Source organism: Coenobita brevimanus, chromosome 62 (assembly GCF_032717465.1).
Source record: "Coenobita brevimanus isolate Jiangsu-jjx chromosome 62, ASM3271746v2, whole genome shotgun sequence".
In the NCBI taxonomy this organism is placed as follows: Eukaryota; Metazoa; Arthropoda; class Malacostraca; order Decapoda; family Coenobitidae; genus Coenobita; species Coenobita brevimanus.
In genome coordinates, this window is record NC_137015.1 from 2,164,368 (window position 1) to 2,185,381 (window position 21,014).

At 38.8% G+C, this 21,014-nt stretch overlaps 1 protein-coding gene across 1 annotated transcript; it reads left to right on the forward strand.

Moving 5' to 3' along the window:
- Positions 1 to 866: 866 nt before the first annotated feature.
- Positions 867 to 4,622, forward strand: LOC145403970 (solute carrier family 33 member 2-like). The gene is made up of 4 exons (XM_080275568.1): positions 867 to 1,023; positions 1,974 to 2,107; positions 2,946 to 3,094; positions 3,594 to 4,622. The coding sequence occupies exons 1-4, from the start codon at positions 884 to 886 to the stop codon at positions 4,620 to 4,622; spliced, it is 1,452 nt and encodes a 483-aa protein (XP_080131694.1). The 5' UTR covers positions 867 to 883.
- Positions 4,623 to 21,014: the final 16,392 nt, after the last annotated feature.

The window sequence follows — 21,014 nt, forward strand, 5'->3', positions numbered from 1 at the left end:
TGATTCCATTGCCAATGGATGTTTTAGCTTGGTCTAGAAGCTAAAAGTTAATAAATACCAGTAATTATTTGGATTCCATTTCTGCACTCTATGGTGACTGACAGATATGCTTTCTATTACAGATACAGTTAATAGTTTTTATGTGGATCTCCTGATTTTGATTATTGGTATGAGAAAAGTAAAATAAAAAAAAGTGGTTATAATATCTTTGCACTTTTTTATTTTCTTTATAGACCTTTCATAATTTTATTTTGACATTTCTCTAGTTTTAAATCTTTTTAATCTGTGGTTTCCAACCTATGGGGTGCACCCCCCTAGGGGGACACGAAGGGCTGCCCGGGGGGGCGCAAAGGCTTGATAAAGAAGGTAAATATATTTGAAAACTATGAATTATGATGGAATTCAGTAATTTCTAAATATGGAGAAAATATTTCAGATATGAATAAGAAATCTAGTTATCTGAATATATAAACAATTTCAAAGATTAAGAATCAATGATATTTATTGACATGTGCTAACTATACCAGTAAAATACAGTATTTGAGGAAGAGGGGCACAGGGAATGTGTCATTCAGTGAGGGGAGGGCGAGAAGTAGAAAAGGTTGGAAACCACTGCTTTTAATTATCCATCGTTTTAACTCACATTTTTAATTTTTTATTTATATGTCAGTCATTTTATCCGTACTTATGCCTGTTTGTGTCCTTGTCTGTCTGTTAGTCTGCGTGTCTATCTGTATGCATATCCCAGTCTGTTTATTTATTTGTCTGTCCATCCATCTGTCTGTCTGTCTAGATGTAACTGTGTATCAATCTGTCTATCTGTTTGTGTGCATGTGGACATTATTATGTTCTTTCTCAGTTGGAAATGGTCATCTGGTGCAAGATGGCATGGTGGCGAAGCCTGACTCCAGTCAGTCCACTCTTCTACCTCGGATGGCTCTACCTAGTTCAAGGAATTCCATATGGACTACAGGATAAATTTATTCCAGTCCAGCTCCGATCACTTGGCTTGCAGTATTCAAGGTACGATTGCAATTTATGATACTGTATTTTTTTTTTAACTCCTACATTCATCAAAACTCCTGCATTCTGATGACAGATTCTGTTTTCAATTTTTGCTATCTCCAGTTCGTCAGATGACACTATTCATAGTAGGAGAGATTCTTTTCTTTAACTTAGAGATAAATACAACCATCGTTAATACATAGAATACAAGGGACTTTTATATGGTGAATAATATTTTCTTGAGGTAACGAGTGAAAAAAAATAAAAAGGATTGATGGAGTTAATGATGTCAAAAACAAGTGTTATAGAGTGCTTTACTGGATATATGGTGTTTATATACATGACTTGTTGTTTTTATCTTTGGAGTAAGAGGGAAACATTACCTCCCACATTAGCCTGTATATTGTAAAGGCATCCTGAAAGGAATGGGAGCTAAAGTAGGAGACAGAGAAAAAAAGATCGATGGGAGAGAATGTGTTTGCATGCTTGCACAGTACGGTAGAGTCCTACATTATTGCCAGTACCAGCACAAAATGCAACTCACAGACAGTCCATTATGCTCTCAGTGTAATGTAGTTCCCCTGTGCCACAGTACACTTACTTGCCTCATGCATATCACTTCACAGCTCAGACAGATCTTCAGTATAATCTCAGCAAAACATCATTGGGAGCACCTGACCTAAACAGGCAGTTTCCTGCTGTCCACTGATTTCATGTCCAATTGAACCTGGGGCCACAACAACACAACAACAGCAATAGTGTCACTACTCTGTTATCTCAGAGTATGATCCTGTGGTGCTGCTGGATGTGTGATGTCTGCCCTTTTTTTATGACAGTTCACTAGAGCCAAAGCAACCGCTGTGCTAACAAAAATGAAATAACCCATTAACACCCACCTTTATTTATCTTACATTAACTTTGATTTTTGTTGCAAGATCACATACTAATGACATTTGAATTTGTGTTAGGGTGTCGCTGCTAAAACTATTGTTGCTGCCATGGCTGCTGAAGGGTTTGTGGGCCCCGATAATAGAAGTGTTTGGGGGGAGACAGCGTTGGTTGGTGGCCTCCCTCTTAGTACTAGCAGCTGCTGCTCTCACAGGCAAGTATTTTTTAATCCTCTGCTACAGCTCTTTTATGCAAAAGTTAGCCAACAGTCTCCTGCCAGCATCATGTCTTGCCTTCCATATTTCTCATTCTTTTCCGAAGGTCAGTGTGTCTTCTTCCTTTTCTATCTATCTATCTATCTATTGCCAGACGCCTCAATCCCGTTTGGGGTGGCCACAAACAAATCGCCTCCAAGTCACCCTGTCCCCCGCCATTTCACTGCCCTGCTCCCAACTCACACCCGCCTCTCTCATATACCTCTCCACCCCATCCCTCCATCTCATCCTCGGCCTCCCCCTCCCTCTTCCCCCCTCCACCTCACTCACATACACTCTCTTCGTCAGTCTCTCACCCTCCATCCTCTCCACATGGCCAAACCACCTCAGTGTGTTCCTCATAACGCTTCCTATCACATCCACATCCACACCACAACGCTCCTTTATATCTTTTCATGCCCTTTTATTTGTCTATATTTCTGTTGCATAAGCATGTACAGTATTATGTAACACCTTCCATTGCCAGAACCAGTAGAGTGTCAGTGAATTTTCAGTTGTGATGCACATAGATAATTAAATATCTTTTATGCTAAAGATTCTACCTTGAATTTTATTATGTGATATTGGCTGCTGTAGGATAAAATAAGCAAATATAGCTCACCAGTATGGTTGGAAATTTGTGTTTGAAAACCTGCTGTAGCTATCACCAGAGCTCAGTATGTTCCATATGGTGGAGGGAACTCGTCAGTAAATCAAATAGCTACCAGTATACCACAACAGCTTTATCTAATACTGCACCTGTACTATAACAGTTTAAAAGCCATGATGACCTTGCAGGGTCATTGATAGCACCTGATGATGTTGGTAGTGTGGGCCTAATGCTGCTGGGGCTGAATCTGGGATCAGCAGTGCAGGATGTTGCTGTGGATGGTCTGGCTCTACAGGTCATCCCTGATCATCATTTGGGACTTGCCAATACTGTCCAGGTAACACATATTAGATTGTACATGTAGGTGATTGGATATGGTAAATGTCTGCCTGAAAAAGTGATGCACTGCAGTTCATGTGGTTGGTTAAATTATACACAGTAAAGAGGAGCATATGACAAGTTTATGACAACCCATTTTAAAACCGATAATCAATGATCTACAGTAACTCTATCTGGAAGATGTATGTGAAGTACATCTAGGAGGAAAATTACCCCCTCTCACAAGTATGCAAATGGAAATAATTAGGTTTGTGAGATGGAGCCAGGAGTTTGCGGGCTCGAATGGTATGTGAATGAGTGTGTGGTGCACATCACTGGGCATTATGTTCGTAGGTCTCCCAGTCTCCAATTCTCTCCCTCCTTGTTTTCTTATCCCATTTCACACCATCCACAGGTGGGGAAAAGGTCATGATGATGATGATGATTATTATTATTATGAAATAACATATAAAGTACCTCTGTGAGTAAACTTCTATTTTGGTGTTTTACCTCCACAGGTGGTTGTATACAAGATTGGCAGCTTAGTGGGTGGTGCAGGACTCATGCAGCTGCTGGATCTTACCTCCTGGTCAACCACCTTCACATTCTTGGCTAGTCTTTATGTCTTCACAACTGTCTGGGCTTCTCAGTCCCACACTGGGGCTAGTACATCAGGAACATCCAGCTGTGAGAAGCAACAGGAATATGTGAAGAAAAGTTCGGATTCATCAAAGAACGAACTTAGTAGCCTCAACATATGTCAGCTTAAATCACCTAGCCGTATAAAGCAACAGGAATATATGAACAAGAGTTTTGATTTGTCAGATTGTGACTCTAACAGGGCCAAGAAATGTCAGGTAGAGTCAGATGAGGCAAAGCACCAGAGCCGAGGAGCAAATGTGTTATCCATATTACAGGAGGTATTTTATTCTCCAGGAATGCTGTGGTTAAGTGGTTATGTGTTGTTGTATAAAATGGGTGAGAGGGGAGCCATTAACAACATGCCATTGTTTTTCCTGGACAAAGGGTTTACCAAACAAGAACTGGCATTTTGGAATGGAACTGTTTGCCAAGGGCTTTCTGTATTTGGGTCTTTCTATGGAGGAGTGATTTTGTCCAAGCCAAACATTTCTATAAGAAGTGTACTTATAAGGCATTCCATGTATAGATTAATTTCTGTTATAAGTCAGTGCTTAGTTGTGTATTTATTAGAAGAGGATGTTTTAGGTATTAATGTATCATATTCTTATATAATGGGAGTTGCATCAATGTGTTGGCTGAGTTACAGTAGTGGTATTATCTCCACTGCCTCATTCACTCTGATGATGAGGATGAGCCGAGAGTGCAGCCCTGAATCCCAGGCGAGTCACTACAGTGTGGTAGCATCCTTGGAGGTAGCTGGTAAATTAATCTTTGCATCTCTGGCAGGTTTTATCATAGACCACCAGGGTATGGTCATTACATTCTATATATTTGCCTTCCTCTGTACCCTTCCATTGTTGATCCTCACGGTTATGCCTGATACCTTGTGTTATTTAAGAAGGTAAACAGTAAATATATAATTTTATAGTCTGAATGTTTTGCCTTAAATAAATGTAACTTATAAGGATTAGTGTAATTTACAAATTGCTATACCATTAACCATCAAATACCGAAACTGTGAGCTGTACAAAATATGACATATTTTTGTGAAATTTCATCATATTGCCCTGACATGCCTTCATTGACACTTTTACATGTCATCATATATCCCTGGCCATCAATAAAGCAACAACTCAGCAACTCAAAAGGAAAAGGAAACCAGTCCTAATTACACTGGATTCAAAAAGAGGCAAATTGATTAAAGATGTGTACTTTTTTTTTTTTACAAGGGGTAGAAGAAAATGCCTAATTGGTATGGTCATTGGTCATACTGTAGAAGATGAACGGGGAGGTAGTTGCAGTAGTAGTAGTAGTAGCTGCAACCCCATTCTCATGTAAATGTGAACCTGGTGGACTGCAGGCCAAAGCAACCCTTCTTCAGTCCACCATCCTTCTTTTGAGGGATAGGGAAGTGAGTGAGAGAGATTTGTATAACGAACTTTCCACCACCCAGTCATATCAGTGCCACCACATAAAGACATCCCTCTCCAGCAGTAAACAGGGAGGAGAAAAGAATATGCATGAGTGAGGGCCATATTCTGGGTAGCATAGGAGGCCTCATAGCACTTCTTCAGCAATAGATTTTGCTTATACAGTATCTCCTTGATATTCTCTATCCATCCATCCATCCATTATCCAATCCTACATTGCCCATGAGGAGCATAGGACTGATATTCTCTTGTATTTGTTTCATTTATTTTATTATTTTATTTTTATTTATCATCTAATCCTACATTGCCCCATGAGGAGCGTAGGAGCCTGGGGCTAGGCGAGTTGGTCCTGACATTTAAGATGAGAGTGACCAGCCTCACTCATTCCTGAGTGGCATTACGTAAGCAATAAACCCGAACCATCCCTTGGATATAAACCTTCACCGGCTCAATCCGATTGGAGTGCCGTAATTACTCACTAAACCACTGTATTACATAGTTTGCAGCAATTAACATTCAAGTAGATAATAAGGTGTTGTATGCAGAATACATTGCTAAGAATGAGGAGTTACAAAATCTTCATTCACTTGGAATATAACTGTGAATATGAAACTTTGGGAAATGGAGAGGAGGTTTGGTTGTGGGTGAGGGAATGACGAGGGTGGGGCAGAGACGAAGGTAGGGGAAGTGAGGTGGAGTTGGATGTAGGAGTTGTGGAGGTTCCAACCCCCCTTCCTCACCATCTCTTTTTGCCCTCCATGCTCTGGGTGATGTAACACATTTCACTGGGCATGCTGTTGATAATTCTCCCCCCCTCTCCCTCCCCCTATCCCTCTCTCACTCTCTTTTCATTCTTAGGTGAGAAAAAATACCGAAGTGATAATGATGATTGATTAGTAAATGCTTCCATGATCCATATCACTTGGTAGTTTACTGATAATTCACTAACTTTATTGTTGTCTTGCCTTCTCTCTCTTTTTTTTTTTTTTTTTAATCCTACCCACCACATTTATTAGGAGGTAATTGGATAATTAGGGAGCAATTGATATTTTTGTACACATCTCAACAAATCTGACATCATCATTTTCATCGTCATCATTTTAAGTATATTTTCCATTAGTACATGGGGTGGGAAATGTCCAGGAACAGGAAAAGAAAAAATCAGAACCATACCAGGCCTATGATTTGGTTTTGCAGGAGAGGTGAGAGTGCAGTCTTTTTGTCGAAACAAATATAATTTGAATGAAATAAATGTTAATGGGATGAAGTTCCAGAAAGTACTGTATAGTGACAAGAAAGAAAATAAGACAATATGAATAGTATAGACCTGGATAGGAAGTAAACAGTTGCTCCAGAAATAAGTAACAGGAAACAGATTTATTTATCAAAGACATAAGGTTTTACTAAGAGACTCATCATCATCATCATCATCTAATCCTGTGTTGTCCCATGAGGAGTATAGGAGCCCAGGTCTTGGCAAGTTGGTCTTGACCTTTAAGATGAGAGAGATGAGCCTCATTCATCTCTGAGTGGCATTACATGAACAATAAACCCCAACCATCCCTTGGATATAAACCTGCACAGGCTCAATCCAACTGGAGTGCCTTAATTACCCAATATATCACCAGGTGCCATAATTTGGTTACTGCACCCAGTGCAGTAAATGGATTCCTGGTGTAGCCTACAGGAAACCATTTGGCTTGTCATTTAGTGTAGTCACCCACAGACAGAAGAGGAAAAAATGAAGGAAAGGACAGAATGAAGAGAGGAAAGGACGACAAGAGGTAGGAATGAAGAGAGGAAAGGACAGTCACACGAGAGCAGCACTACATCGAGTGAGTGGATGGTAAACCCTCCCTCACGGTGTCAGGTGTATCGGAAGTTGAGACTATTGTACACTTTGCATGAGCAAGAGATATATATAGGGGAGTGTAAGATAATTTTTAAAAGTCTAGAACAATCCCTGTGTTGCATAATTCAGTGGCTGGTTAGTGGTTGCACAGTTGAAGGAATAAGAGGGTGACGGTAGAAAATGGGGCTTTTGTATACATGTTTGCAAGGAAAACAATTCAATTCGTTCCACGGGAAGAATAGCGTACAGTAATTAACTCTCATCGCCCATAAAGTCTGTTTCACTGCTGACTATCAGTATCCTATTCAGTGTTAATATGCTACTGTTAAAAGCATTCAGAATGGGAAGACGACAGTTTTAGGCCAAATTAAAGTGAAATGAGTAGTCTGTAGAAAGCTTCGCATTTCATTTCAAACTTCCCGCCAATAATGGCGGACTTGTCACAAATGTCACACAACTGATCTTCGATGGCTTTTTCAGGGTTGCTGGTAGCTCAGTGGTAACGAAGGATGCAGCTGTTCTAGTTACAGTATGTCCATTACGTTGTCATGAAAATGAAGGTAGGGTTACCAGGGAAAAAAAAAAGTCACTGTTATTTGAAGTTTCCCGCCAAGAATTGCCGACTCTCCAAATTTCATACGTCAACTTTTCCCATGTACCTCTTCTATCTTGTCAGTGACTTTCAGGGTTGCTAGCGAATTTTCCTTATGTCTGTCTTATTTCAAACATGAAAAATCCAGCTTATCTCAGGAGGGGCAAACTGTGGCTTAAATTTGGTCAGTTATGTATCTATACCACAGAGTTATACATATAGAGCGCGCGTCCCTGTGTTGTGGTATGGGCGATAAGTGAAGCCAGCGGGCCCGGCGCGGCGGCCATCTTAGGATGCCCACTCTACCGAGTCCCGACCTTCCCGTACAGCTCATCATAATTCACAAATACTAACCTTTCCCGAGTGTTTTTTGCATTATATCCTGATGTAAATAGATAGAGCAGTTATCAATATAATTACTTTAGCTATTTTAAGCCTTTTTTCCATTACTATTGCGCTCTGAATGAAGTGAGAAGAAAAGTTATTCCCGGTCCCCTTACCTTGTCTCTACGCACCATTTTACTTTGGATACACAAAAATCAACGATTAGAAGCGAACATATACCAATTTATTAATAGCATTACATTAATTGAGTGGATGGTGAGTGCCCTCACTTACTGGTTCTTAAATAATACTAACTTAGTGTTTTCCTAACATAACAGCCTCTTACTTTAGCAGTGGTTGCTTTTGCAAGATGATGCAAACGTATCTTGCAATATGCAAACACCACTGCTTTAATAAGAGAAAAAATGTGATTATTATCAGGTGAACATTCAAACATATGGGAATTATGTGTTTTAAATGCAGTGCTACCAGTCTCTTTCAATACAGAATATGCAACTAGAGAGGAAATTCTGGGAATGTTACGTAGCTCTTTGTCATGACTTTTCAACATTTTCTGAAATATTTTCTCTGTTGATCTGCAGACAGACACAGCACTCATAGAGGGCTTTATCAAGCCGCCTTTGTCCTTAACCAGTATCAATGCACAACTTTTATCATTGTTCTTAATTTCTGTTGCTGTAAGTGCAGACAAGCAGTCTGGACATGAAATATTTCTCTTTACCATATCCGGCAATGTAACCTACTGCAGCTTCCTTATAATCTGACACATCTGTAAAGTTTGGACAGTCTACATAATCATGATCTTCTTGGGCAAGACTGCGAGGAATGATATCATATCTTCTTGCCATCATAATATCTTCAGTTTTATCCTCTAAAGTTTTCTTCATGACACTGCTAGATGTTGCAGATGTGAGCACTTCAGTGAGGTCTTGTGCAGAGACATTCCCGTTTGACGTTTTTATTTCATGCCTCAGAAGGAGTCTCTTGTATGCTGCCATGAGGTTTAACGCAGAAGGGTTATTTCGAAAGCCACCAGATGCTCGAATTGCACAGAAAAAGAGTTCTAAGTTATCCTGTGACAGCTTATAAGTTAGAAAGTACTGGAGTGGCTTATTTACACCTACAAACTGTTTATAAAGTGCCTGAGCACTCTTAATGGCAGCCAAAAAAACAATGAAAGGTGTCTTTCTAGAAGTTTTGTACATGAGGATGTCATCAGAATTAGTGATAGTCATTAGATAAGCAAATGCTTGATCTAAGAATGACATTGAAACTACTTCTGTCTCAGGTTGAAGTGCTGCTTTCATTCCTCTAGCAAATTTGTTTCTCGAGTTCAGTACATCAAAAAGTTTATCAGCCATTTGCAGAAATTTAACTGTACCCTGACAATCCTTAAAACTGTGGGAGATGTAATGAATCCCGACAGAAGATTAATGCATCTGCTACACTAGAACTCAGTGTTTGCGCAGCAAGTTTTACTTTCATCTTTTGAGTGTGCCATGAAAGATGGATATCCCTGAGTTTATTTCCTAAATGAAGGCCCTCCTCTTCTTGAAGTTGATGCAGTGCTTGAATATATTTCCATTCTATTTTATTTCCTGATCACAGAGAAACGAGAACATCTTACCTGTTTTGAATTGAGCGTGAGACTGGGCATCCCAATATGGCCGCTGAGCCACTTCCGGTTGCGTCACTTTCAAACCAGGGTGGCGCACTCTATATGTATAACTCTGTGATCTATACAGTAGAAGAAATGAAGATGAGTGACGAGATGGCAACTTCTTGGCGGGATACTTCAAATGGCAGTCCCATACCATTAAAGGTAGTCTATCACTGTGTTGTATATGTGTTATACCTCATTTCATAATAAAGAGGCTATCTTAATCTAGGAAAGAAATTGACTGAATATGGAAGACCGTAACTTATCTACACTGTTCTTGAGAAAATGAGTGTGTTGCGAGTGGCCAATTTAGCGCTGTTTAAAAAGTCACATCCATCTAGCACCAAATTATAAAATCTAATACAATTTTGTCCATATTGAGCAATATTTTTGAGATTTTAGTATCAGTGTATCTTGTCGACATTCTTGCGCCTTCTGGAAACTACTTGGCGGGAAACTCCAAGTGACAGAGCGACACAGACCACAGAGGGGTGAGGTGCGCACACTCAGTGTCTGACTTTTAACGCTTTTACATACAGTATTAATAAACATTTTCGGGTCCTTTGCACTCAGTACTACAACAAGAACATTCCAGTGTTATAATCAATGGAAGAATAAACCCTCTAATACATTCTACGGAGCAAGATCAGGTAAGTGCGGCAGTATTTCTGATCATGCCTTTTATCTCGTTTCTTACATAAAGAAGCTACATTAACTTAGGAGAGGCAATTTGTGATTAAATATGGCCAGTAATGTAACTTACCGACGCAATTTGAGAGGAAATGGGAATGTGCGACGAGCTGGCATTCTTGGCGGGAAAGTTTAGTGGCGCGACGCTGACCTCGGATGGGAAAAAGCTTCCATCCAGCGTCTTAATTCATACCAACTGCAAACAGTACTAATGTTTTGAGGATCTTTTGCTGTCAGTGTGGCAGCAAGAACTGACATGAGCACATAATAGTGTTATTAGTTGAAGATAGAGCCTCAGATGGCTTCTAATCAACTAAGATCAGGAAAGCGTGCAGATTGGCTACACATCCTAACAGCCTATTGACCACTGAAGTTTAACATATGGTAATTATAATTAAATCAGTAATGCATAATGTAATCCAACCTGTTCTGAAGCAGACAGCCTGACTGAATATGGTCAGTAGACCTAATTTGTGATTTGTGAAAAGGTGATTGCCAGCCATATCTCATCGCATGTATATGGGGGCGCGGTAGCACAGTGGTAGCGCGCTGGCCCTGTAATCGGGGGATTGCAAGTTCGAACCTCGCCCGGGCTGCCGTGCCGGTAGGGGTTGCTCCCTCCTGTAACCCTAGCGGGGCTATATAGTCCAATACAGGGCTTAGCTGGGGGGAACTCCATTTTTTTTTCATCGCGTGTATATATATATATATATATATATATATATATATATATATATATGTGTGTGTGTGTGTGTGTGTGTGTGTAAACATTATTATTCAGGAATAACCATATCAGCTGCTCATAATAGGCTATAATGTATGGGGTCTAAGGAGACACCGTACCTGCAGGCCGAAGTTATTGGAAATGTAGTATCCGTGTAGCGTCTGTGGGCAAAAACGTGACAAGTGATTGGGTTAGCTTTAATGTGAGTTTGATTATGATTAATTTTGCTCTTGAGACAGGCGCAAGTTAATGAAAATCTGAGAGAACTTGCTTACTCCATGTGTTAGCCATGCAGTTATTTGTTGTTTCCCCATTAAATTTTGAGCCTTATTCCTGGAAACTGCATTCTTCATTCAGATCTGGGGAATCATTAATGCCTCATGCTACGGTACATGGACCCGTGGTAGCTTGGTGGTTTGTGTACTGAGCCCATGTCGTGATGTATGACTCCTCCCCCCCCTTTCTCTTTGGCAGACATGTAATGCAGGTGCTGATATATCCTTTATGTCCTTTCATATGCTTGCTTGTTTGTTCCCTCTTGGTCCTACTGGTGAAGTAGTAGGCAAGCACATAAACTGCGAATATAGCACTTTCCATTTCACTTACATCGCTCCCACCTGTTAAGTTCCTCATTCGTGCTGCGCCAGCATGAGGAAAGGTTCATTCTGGCTATTACTCCTCCTCTCAGAAGATCCAGTAATGAGCAGATATAAATGCTACATGTAACTTATTAAATGATTATTTAAATATTTTGCAGGATACAGTGTTGCAGTGGAATTTTTATATACTGCACTGTTATTTGATTTTGAATATTAACAGAAAGCTTATCTTCAACCCTTCACATGCTTTAATTAGGCTACGGTGTGTGGAGAGATTGGAGAATGAGAGATTGCAGAGGGTATGCTAGTGAGATGTACGGGGGGAGTGAAGGGAAGAGGAAGACCGGGGATGAATTACAGGGATGGGATGGAGACGTCTATGAGTGAGGCATGTGTGGGTTGGAATAACGGCGGCCTGATGGCAGAGGACAATGGTATGAAGGAAAATCGCTTGTGGCCACCCTTTCTGGGACTGAGGCTATAGATGCAGTTTGTATTTATGAATTTTATAATGTTTTAAGTTTAGCAACATGGTGTGTAGGCCAATTTGTCTCGATTCTCCTCATACGGTACATCACTAATCTACTTTGACACATTAAGTTGCACAGCTTGAGCATGCATAGTAGATCTGCCCATTCATGTCAGAGTTGTGCAAGGTAGCCACAGCATTACATCATACCTGTATATGGTTTATCACTAAAATCAAGTACCTGTAAGGTTTGTAGCAGTAGTACTGTACATACCGGTGTGTTACGGGAATGGGCACATGAATGAATATCAGTATGTAGTTAAAACCCCGGTAAGTTGGGGTTTGTTCTCTAGTTTTGCATTTTATCATAGGCCAAACTAGTGAACTCATAATCAGAATCAGTGTGCTGTAGGTATATAAAAAAAAAAGGTTAATTGTATCTACTGTATTTGGTTTTATACATTTAATACTTTTTCAGTCAAAGGGTGTACATTGTATTTAATAATGGCTGCTGCCAGACTATAATTCAACATAGCCGAGACTCATTAGGGCAGAGTGGTTAAAAGCGGTCTCAATTAACCTCTTGGCCCTGAGGATGAACTTCGTATTCTGACACCTTCGTATGCATAAGTAAAGTTGTTAACCATGGGTTCTGTGTACTCAGAATTCATACATTCAGAGATCCATACTGGTAATCCATTATAAATCCAGTATCTAATATGATAACCAATCCTCTGGTGTGATCACATCTTGCCAACTAAGACCTTCTGTGCTTTAAACTATACTGCAGAAATACTTCCTGAAGGCATAGCCTACTGTACAGAGGTAAAGCAGACATGAAGTGACATTAGAGGTTAAAAAAAATAATAATAATAAAAACTGACCATGATAGACCCCAACTTGCCAACTAAAGACCCTCTGTGACACCAACTTGACTACAGATATGCTTCTTTAGGGCATAGTCAGCAGTATACAGGAAACTAACTGGAAGGGTGGTTTCTAGATCAGGGATGGTGTGTGAAGAGCATGCCACATAATTGGCTTGCTTTTTCTGTGCATATGACACTTGGTGCTGCTTTTTTCATCACTTCACTTGGAATCTGCACATAAGGAGGGATGACTGAATCATGTATGAGAGCGATACTTGTCACGTTTTGACATTTTAGGGTTACTGCATGGGGTCATGTTTGGCAGCTTTTGGTTGGAGGTGGCCCCATTGGTAGAGAGGTGGCCTGTAGTCCTACCGGACCCAGGTTCAAATCCCCGCTGCGGCAGGGAACAGTTTAAGGATTTGAATTTCATAAAAATCAGACTTTACTGATCTAGTAGAAGACCTGCTCTGTTATTTGGACTGAATTGCTTCAGATAAGGATGGCTGTTGTATAGACAGTTTGAAGGTGGGACTAAGTTTGGTAACTGATGGCCTCAGTGTGCAACAAAAAGGGTAATGCCAGGAGCAGCAAATTACATAGGGTTTGGCATGTACTGTATATACTTGCCAGATGTAATGTGAGCCACATATAAAAAGACAGTGAAATTTGACGCAAGTGATTGTGCTTGTAAGGTCTACCTGATTAGATGATGGTGATCAGTAAATGTGTGTCTGGTCCATCTCTCTGAGTTCATAAAAATATCCCCGCTAATACCAATACACCAGTCCTGTATAAGACAGCCCCAGCATGTATTCAATGAGGACGGTGGGTGTTAGTGCCGAAGTGGTGACATGTAGAGCTGTATGGTATGTAGGAGAACTACTGGGCCTTGGGAGCAGGCAGTGAAGCCTATGCCCAGTCAGACACACACACACACACACACACACACACACACACACACACAAACACAAAGTTGCAGTGCAGTTTCTACTGTATGTAGGTGCAGTCTCTACAATCCTTGAATGGTTTCTACAGTTCAGGTGTAATCACCTTACCTAGATGCTGTTACTGTGTGGAGAGGATTCCTTCACTACCACCTGCTTGTGCTTGGTGGCTAATGTTGGTTCATGTCATTCAGATGCTGAACTGTAGGAATGAAACTAGTAGTGGTATACATCCTGTTCTTTGAATATTTCTAGGCATGTTAAAGTATGAAATTATGGGTGCTTTGTCTCTGTTAAATTAGTCACTGTTGGCTGTAATTTGGTTTATAAATTAGAACAGTCAGTAGCGTACAGTACTGTATTATATAAATAGTATTACTGTAGTCTGACAGTTGAATAAATGAAAGTGCATCATTCCATGCCAAGTGATTGTTCAGTAGGGTGAATTTTGCTGTTAATCCCTTTGAAGAAGGCTGTGCTACATTACATGCTGGTGTAATAGTTAAGAAATCCAGTATCAGCTACAGTGCTGTAGTAACCCTTTCTGCCTTGGAACATCTATTTTGTTTTATTCAAGTTAATGCCAGACAATTTTCATTCAGCTCAGGTGAGACATCCCCAAGCTGTTATTCTTATGACCCCAGGCATATCTGGATGTGAACCTGGTGGACTGTAGACTGAAGTTACTCTTTTCCAGCAGTCCATTATCCTCTTTTGGGGGAATAGGTAGCTGAGGGACATTTGCATAACTGTTGGTGCCACTAAGTGAAAGCATCTCTCTCTAGCACCTCTCAGAAATGGTCCCATTAATCCCTTCAGCCTGGAGACATCTTTTTAATTATTTATTGCTGACTAATTCTAGATGATTTTAATCAACTTAAGCAAGACATCCCATGGCTGTAGGGACTCAGATGTTGGGTATGAATAATAGAAGAATAACCTTGACCATTTATTGCTTTGTTAACAGCAACGTTGCACTAACCTAGACCAGAGACATGACAACTTGGAAGGCCAACTTTAGGTTGTTAAACCCATCAGAATTTGCCTTATTGTTACAACTTATGAAATGATTCATGATACTCTAATAATGAACGATGACAATGACAGTAACAAAAAGAAAAACATTGATAACAATTACAAGTTTTGGCAGTTTATTAAACTTTTAGATATTCACTTGCATAGGCTGATACAGTAATATATTAGGAAGCTGGACCATTCCGACATTTATGGCCACAGTATTCCCTTGCACGTGCACAATCACTCGCATACTCCAGACTTATCTTGATATTTACAGTCAGGGAGTTACGGAAAGTCCCTGAACTCACAGTTACAGAATACAGTACTTCCAAGCCTACCACCAACTATTCACAAGTACAGTACTTGATTAGGACAAGTGTAGATCCAACCACAATAGTATGAAATAGCTTTTTTGCTATAGTTTTGTGGAACCCTTGGTGCTACCCATGGGAGATACAGCTTACCCATAGCACATGGTACAGATGTAGTGGTGCTCTGGAATAGAGAGAGTAGCTATGCTATAATTTATGGCAAAGCTTGAGACTGTGATAAAGTTGTTGTGAGCACTGTGACTTCCTCGAGTGGTAGGGTCAAGGGCTTCAACAGTTGGGTTTAATATCACCATGGAATAGTCTGTCTGTGAGAGTTAAGTTGAATATCACATTTTTGTACATAATTAACTGTTAGTTTATAGTGAACAGCTAGCCAAGGCATGAACTAATCTCTAGGTTCACTTTATTTGCAAGCGTAGATAGCTATTGAACTTCTGTACTTGACCACAAGAAAACACTGGTACTGTAACTAGCACAGTAACCATACCTAATGCAGCACTGTATCCTGTTCAGTACAGTATTGTTATTGTAAGTGCTGGGATGAATTTTAATTATTTGGAATTCAGTAGGCCAGATTGTTACAGAACAGATGTAACTGAAATTTATGTACACCTTGGGAGATAACAGTGGCAACATTCTTGTGGCCATACTTATCTACAGTGGGTGGGGCTGGTGGTATTACCCTTAACTGATTTGCAATGAAGCATTACCATTAACAGTTTTGCATACCCAACTCATTCAACTACCAGCAACATTTACATCATCCCCACTATATTCATCTCCACCCATCAACCCATTACAGTAATGGAAATGTTCGGCACACAGGTGAACACATTAGACATACAGTGTTAAATAAGCCTCTCCATTTTAATGAGAGATATGTTGAATTTTGTTATGCCTTTTCATACAACTATAGTACATATATAAACTTATCATTCATAAACCATATGTAAAACTATTATATATTAACAAATTAATCAGTAATACAGTATAATAAATACTGCTACTTCTCACCAGGTAAAACCGTACTTAAGAATGCTATCACACATCATCAACAAGCAAACGTGTTCTACATACTTTGTGTAATCATCATCTTTCAACTGTTGTCTATTGTAGTCTATTGTATTATTCTTACATCAGCCTATCGTTTAGTATGTTGGAACATTTTCACTTGCAAAGGAACGGGAATTGTATTTCACAGATTTATCACAAATGAAGTATCCCATTCCATGGCAAACATAGTTTTTGTGGTTAAAGATTTTTTTTGTTTAAATTCAATAATCTTCATCTTATTCACAGCACAGGTACAAGTAGTTAACCATTGTATATTTACTTATCATCTTTTAACAATTTCATCTATTAAATCCCATTGTATTAATCGGTTGGTAGTTTAGGTGTATTGTACATTAGTGTCAACCAGGTTTTGTATTTTAATGAATCATGATCCTGGGAACTCCTGCACTTTCATAAGATATTAAAGAATAGTATGGATATTAGTACTGTGTAGATTTTATGCATGAATGATGACACATATGCTGTCAATCTGTTTTATTTACCCTCATTTACTGAAGGTACACATTGTGAAAGTAGGTCAGCCTTGTACTGATTCTTCTGGTTATGTGCCATTAGCATTATTACAATGCTGTATTGGTGATCTGTTCTTGTATTATCATTGCTTTCAGTATCTATACAGTAGCTATTACTGAAAACTTCAGACAAGGATATTCATCAGAAATATAATTGCAGCCATTCCTAAATGGCACACTGAATGCTGTCCTTGTGCTACCTGGATGATATTATCAGTAGCCACATTCTTTTTGATGTATGATGCTGCAAGGAAGAACCTGGGAACTGTATTCTTTTCAGCTCAGAAGACTTCATAACACCTCTTCCTTAGCCAGTTATTGAACTCAGTAAATCATAATATTCTCTGTTAATGTTTTTTTTTTTTTTTTGTATACGTATATTTGTTTAGCATAGTGATCCTTAAAGGTCTTCCATAGTGTTTTTATGTATTTTAAATTCTGACATAATTTGCAGAAATAACATAAGTGAAATATCAACTTCCCACATACAGAAGTAAACTGGTCAGGAAGGGTGTCAAGGGAGCCTCCTAAATTCATGAGAATATCACCCTTTGGCCTGTATTCTCCAGGGCTTAGGAGGCCTTTGAAACACATCATTAACAATTTATTTTCTTTATTACACTGCACTGCTCTTGTCTGTGTTATTTATGCTTTTGTTGTTGTTTTTACATATTACATATTACTGCTTACTACTCTCTTGTCATATTTATGCCTTTGTGGTATCAGAATTGCATAAGTAACATACAAGAGAATATTTATACACAACATGCAGAAAACAGTGGTAAGGTAGGTGTTAGTAAGCCTCCTAAGGTTATGAGAATACTGCACTTGGTGTAGGTAAGAGCCCGAATTCTTGTCAGATGAGGAGGATGTCATTCATCTCTTCCTTAGCAATTAATCTTGCTTGTTCCATATTAGTATTCTCTTCTATGCATTTAACACCTCTTTATTATTGACACAGGTTGAATAAAAAACTGACAGAGAATATTAACTGGCCAAATGCACAGATAAACTGGTAAGGACGAGATGCTGGGGAGCCTCCGTAATTGCTGAGAATACGAGCCTTGGTATTGTAGTTCATGGCACTGTGGGGATGCCTTCCTTAGGACTTGAACCACAGTGGACATTTGTGAAACATTTATTGTTGAAGTAGGTAATGACATGATGCCAAAATAGTTATGCTCCATTAGGTAGATTTAGGTAGAAAACTGTATAAAAAAATATAGCTTATTCTCAGACTGTGCTGAGAGTATAACAACACAAATGAAGCATGGTGATATGCATTCTTTGCCAAATTTTCTTATCTTTCATTAAATAATTGCCTCTTATCTTTATGCACATACAATGAAAACGACGAAAGTTAACAATATAACATCATCTATATGCTCCGGGTTGTGCCCAAGACAAGATACAATATATATATACACTGGCAGCCATACTAGCCCTGGTATCTACCTCTGTACTATATCACAGAGGATAAACAAGTGCGCCTGACTGAAGGACGTCTAAAGCTTTATACTCACTGGAATATACTCTAAAAACATAACTACGGGATAGGTGTTGAAAGACCTCTTGTTTATCCTCTTAACAACATGTCAGTGAGGTATGTGTGACCCATTGCATTACCTCGGTTCAGACCTCTTTTATTTATGCTGTTGTTTATGGTTTAAGTTTACATACCAGTGCTGTTGTTTATGGTTTAAGTTTACATACCAGTACAAGTAAAGCTTTGTATGGATGTGATTTGATATATCCCTAAAGTAGTACCTTAAATTACTGATTGCTTCAAAAATACCCACATGTTTTACTTGGAATTTTGATTACATGTCTATAGTGTGCAGCTGAAGGGTATGATGTACAGAATTTTTGTGGATTTGAAAATACACAGCATAACAATATGTTCATTTTGTTATTCACAGTAGGAGATTAAGAGAGAGTAATGCTTTCAACAGTATAAATATGTCAAGAACTGAACTGACATGCTGAGTTTATAGTGCCACCTACAGAGTACAGTACAGGCAGGTGTCAGGGCCTCTAGCTTCTACAACCCACTACACCCGCAACGGACGGATTGACAGTCAGTGTAGCTGTGTCACACATACAACACTTAGGTAGGGTGTCCTGGAGCACATACACACATATAAGCAGTTCTCATTATATACTGGCCTTTTTATGTGCCCAATCATGTCTACAGTAAATTACAAAAAAAAAAAAAAATCAGTAAAAATTCCATTGCTATGTATAATGCCAATTTGTCATTCATTGCCACCTATTCTGAGTACTGGTTATAAGAAGAAGCTGTAAGATTTAAGAACACATCCCTGGCATATAATGAGGACTTAACTGTACTGCTCCAGGTGAGTGATGGCTCGCAGGACATGCCTTTTCTGTAGCAACACTGAACAACACACACAAAGAGTCTGTACTAGATGTGTGAATGAAACATGCAGTGCAGTAGGTATGTCAAATTTGCTCTATGTTCATCCATCGTATGGTCACTGCGGTCGGTTTGTTGACCTACGCTTTCTTAGCAAGAGCAACAGTCATTATATGGGTAGGTGACAAAAAATATAATTATTTTGAACTATGATAAATCACAAATTCCAGTTTTAACCACATTTTATATAATGGGTACATCTTATTTTTTATTTACTTCTTAATGGAATACTGTATAGTAATGCCCAAGGAGATTTCTTCTATGAAGAATTTTTTATCACTGTTTTCTACACAACAGAATTTAGGATAATTATTGCACAGAACTTTGTATATATATATCTATAGCTCTATGTATCACAACTGCAGACAAGACATACCATTTTCAGTCTCTGAAGAAATTTGGACAGTTAAAAGTAGTTCAGGTATGGAGGTTGGTGGAAGCTTCCTTTCCTTTCTATCCTAGTATAGCCTCTGGGTTATAAACTCTGCTGTGTTTGATTTATCAGGTAATGTATTATGACTATAAGCAGGATTTATTACAGGTTATAACTCGTTGTGAAGTTGGTCAGAATCACAAAGCTAAGCAGGAAGGGTGTGTAAGCTTGTTAAGGACTGTAGACTATAATTATCTACCACAAGTAGTACCTTAACTTTCTTGGAGGCAGGAATCTCACTGAATGAGGATGACCTACAGTTATGTGTCTATAAGCCAGCTATGCAACATTTAATCCAATGCCTGATAAATGTAATAAAGCACATTTTGTGGACTGATGAAACAAGATCTGCATAAGTTAAACCTAGGACAGTGTCACTATGGTTTTGTGGTTGTATCTATCCCTAGGTTATGTGTAATTTTGATGATAAACTGTATGAGGATGAATTCTTTGTCTATTGCACAGTGATGCAGTCACACAGAAATGTATGGTCTAAATGGACACATTTAGTCAGGGGATGTGTTGCATGGACCCAGCTGTCATGTTTAGCATGATGTGCTCGGAACAAGTCAGAAACTCGCTCAGCATTGTGAACCTGATTTTAGAGAATGTACTAGTGCAGTACAGTACCTGACTCTATATTATGTTATAAAATCCAGTGTTTGTTCATATTGTAATTTTAATACTGTATTGATTTGATTTGCAGTATATTTGGGTGAATCTGCTATATGACACTGATGAGAAATACTGTACTTTTGATGAAAGGAAAATGTGATGCACTCTACACACCCAAACTCTAGATGTGTATAGCTCTGGTGCACATTAAAATTCCAGATTTCTTAAATGGTATACAGTACAGTATTTACAGCAAGGTGATTTAAATGACTCATCTTTATACACCCTTCAAATAAGAATTTGCTATAAAACTATTTTTTTTTTTTCTGTAAATTCTTGTAATTGATTAACTTGTAAAAAATATATTACAGTTAGTTATTATGCTCTTATTTGTAATACAATATATCCTTTGAGTACAACACAATGCATTTATATAAACAACAACAACAGTGTCAACTTCACAACATAAGTTGAGGTGATATCTTTTTCACCTTATTTTTGCAATCTCCTGATGATTTTATTCACCATAAGATACACTTTTTGAACTGGGAGATATAGAAATAGTCTTAGTAAACTCCTTCAGTATGGGAGGCTTTCCTTACAGTGAATAAAATACTGTAGTTTGATAGCAGAAAGAATAAAGTAACTGAAAAGGATGTCACCTGAATTCAAGGTTTAATGTTAGAGAGGATATTGAAGA

Coding starts and splice junctions, on each gene's coding strand:
- LOC145403970 (XM_080275568.1), top strand. CDS start 884: ATGGCATGGTGGCGAAGCCTGACTCCAGTCAGTCCACTCTTCTACCTC. Junction 1,024..1,973: donor CTTGGCTTGCAGTATTCAAG/GTACGATTGCAA, acceptor AATTTGTGTTAG/GGTGTCGCTGCTAAAACTAT. Junction 3,095..3,593: donor GACTTGCCAATACTGTCCAG/GTAACACATATT, acceptor TTACCTCCACAG/GTGGTTGTATACAAGATTGG.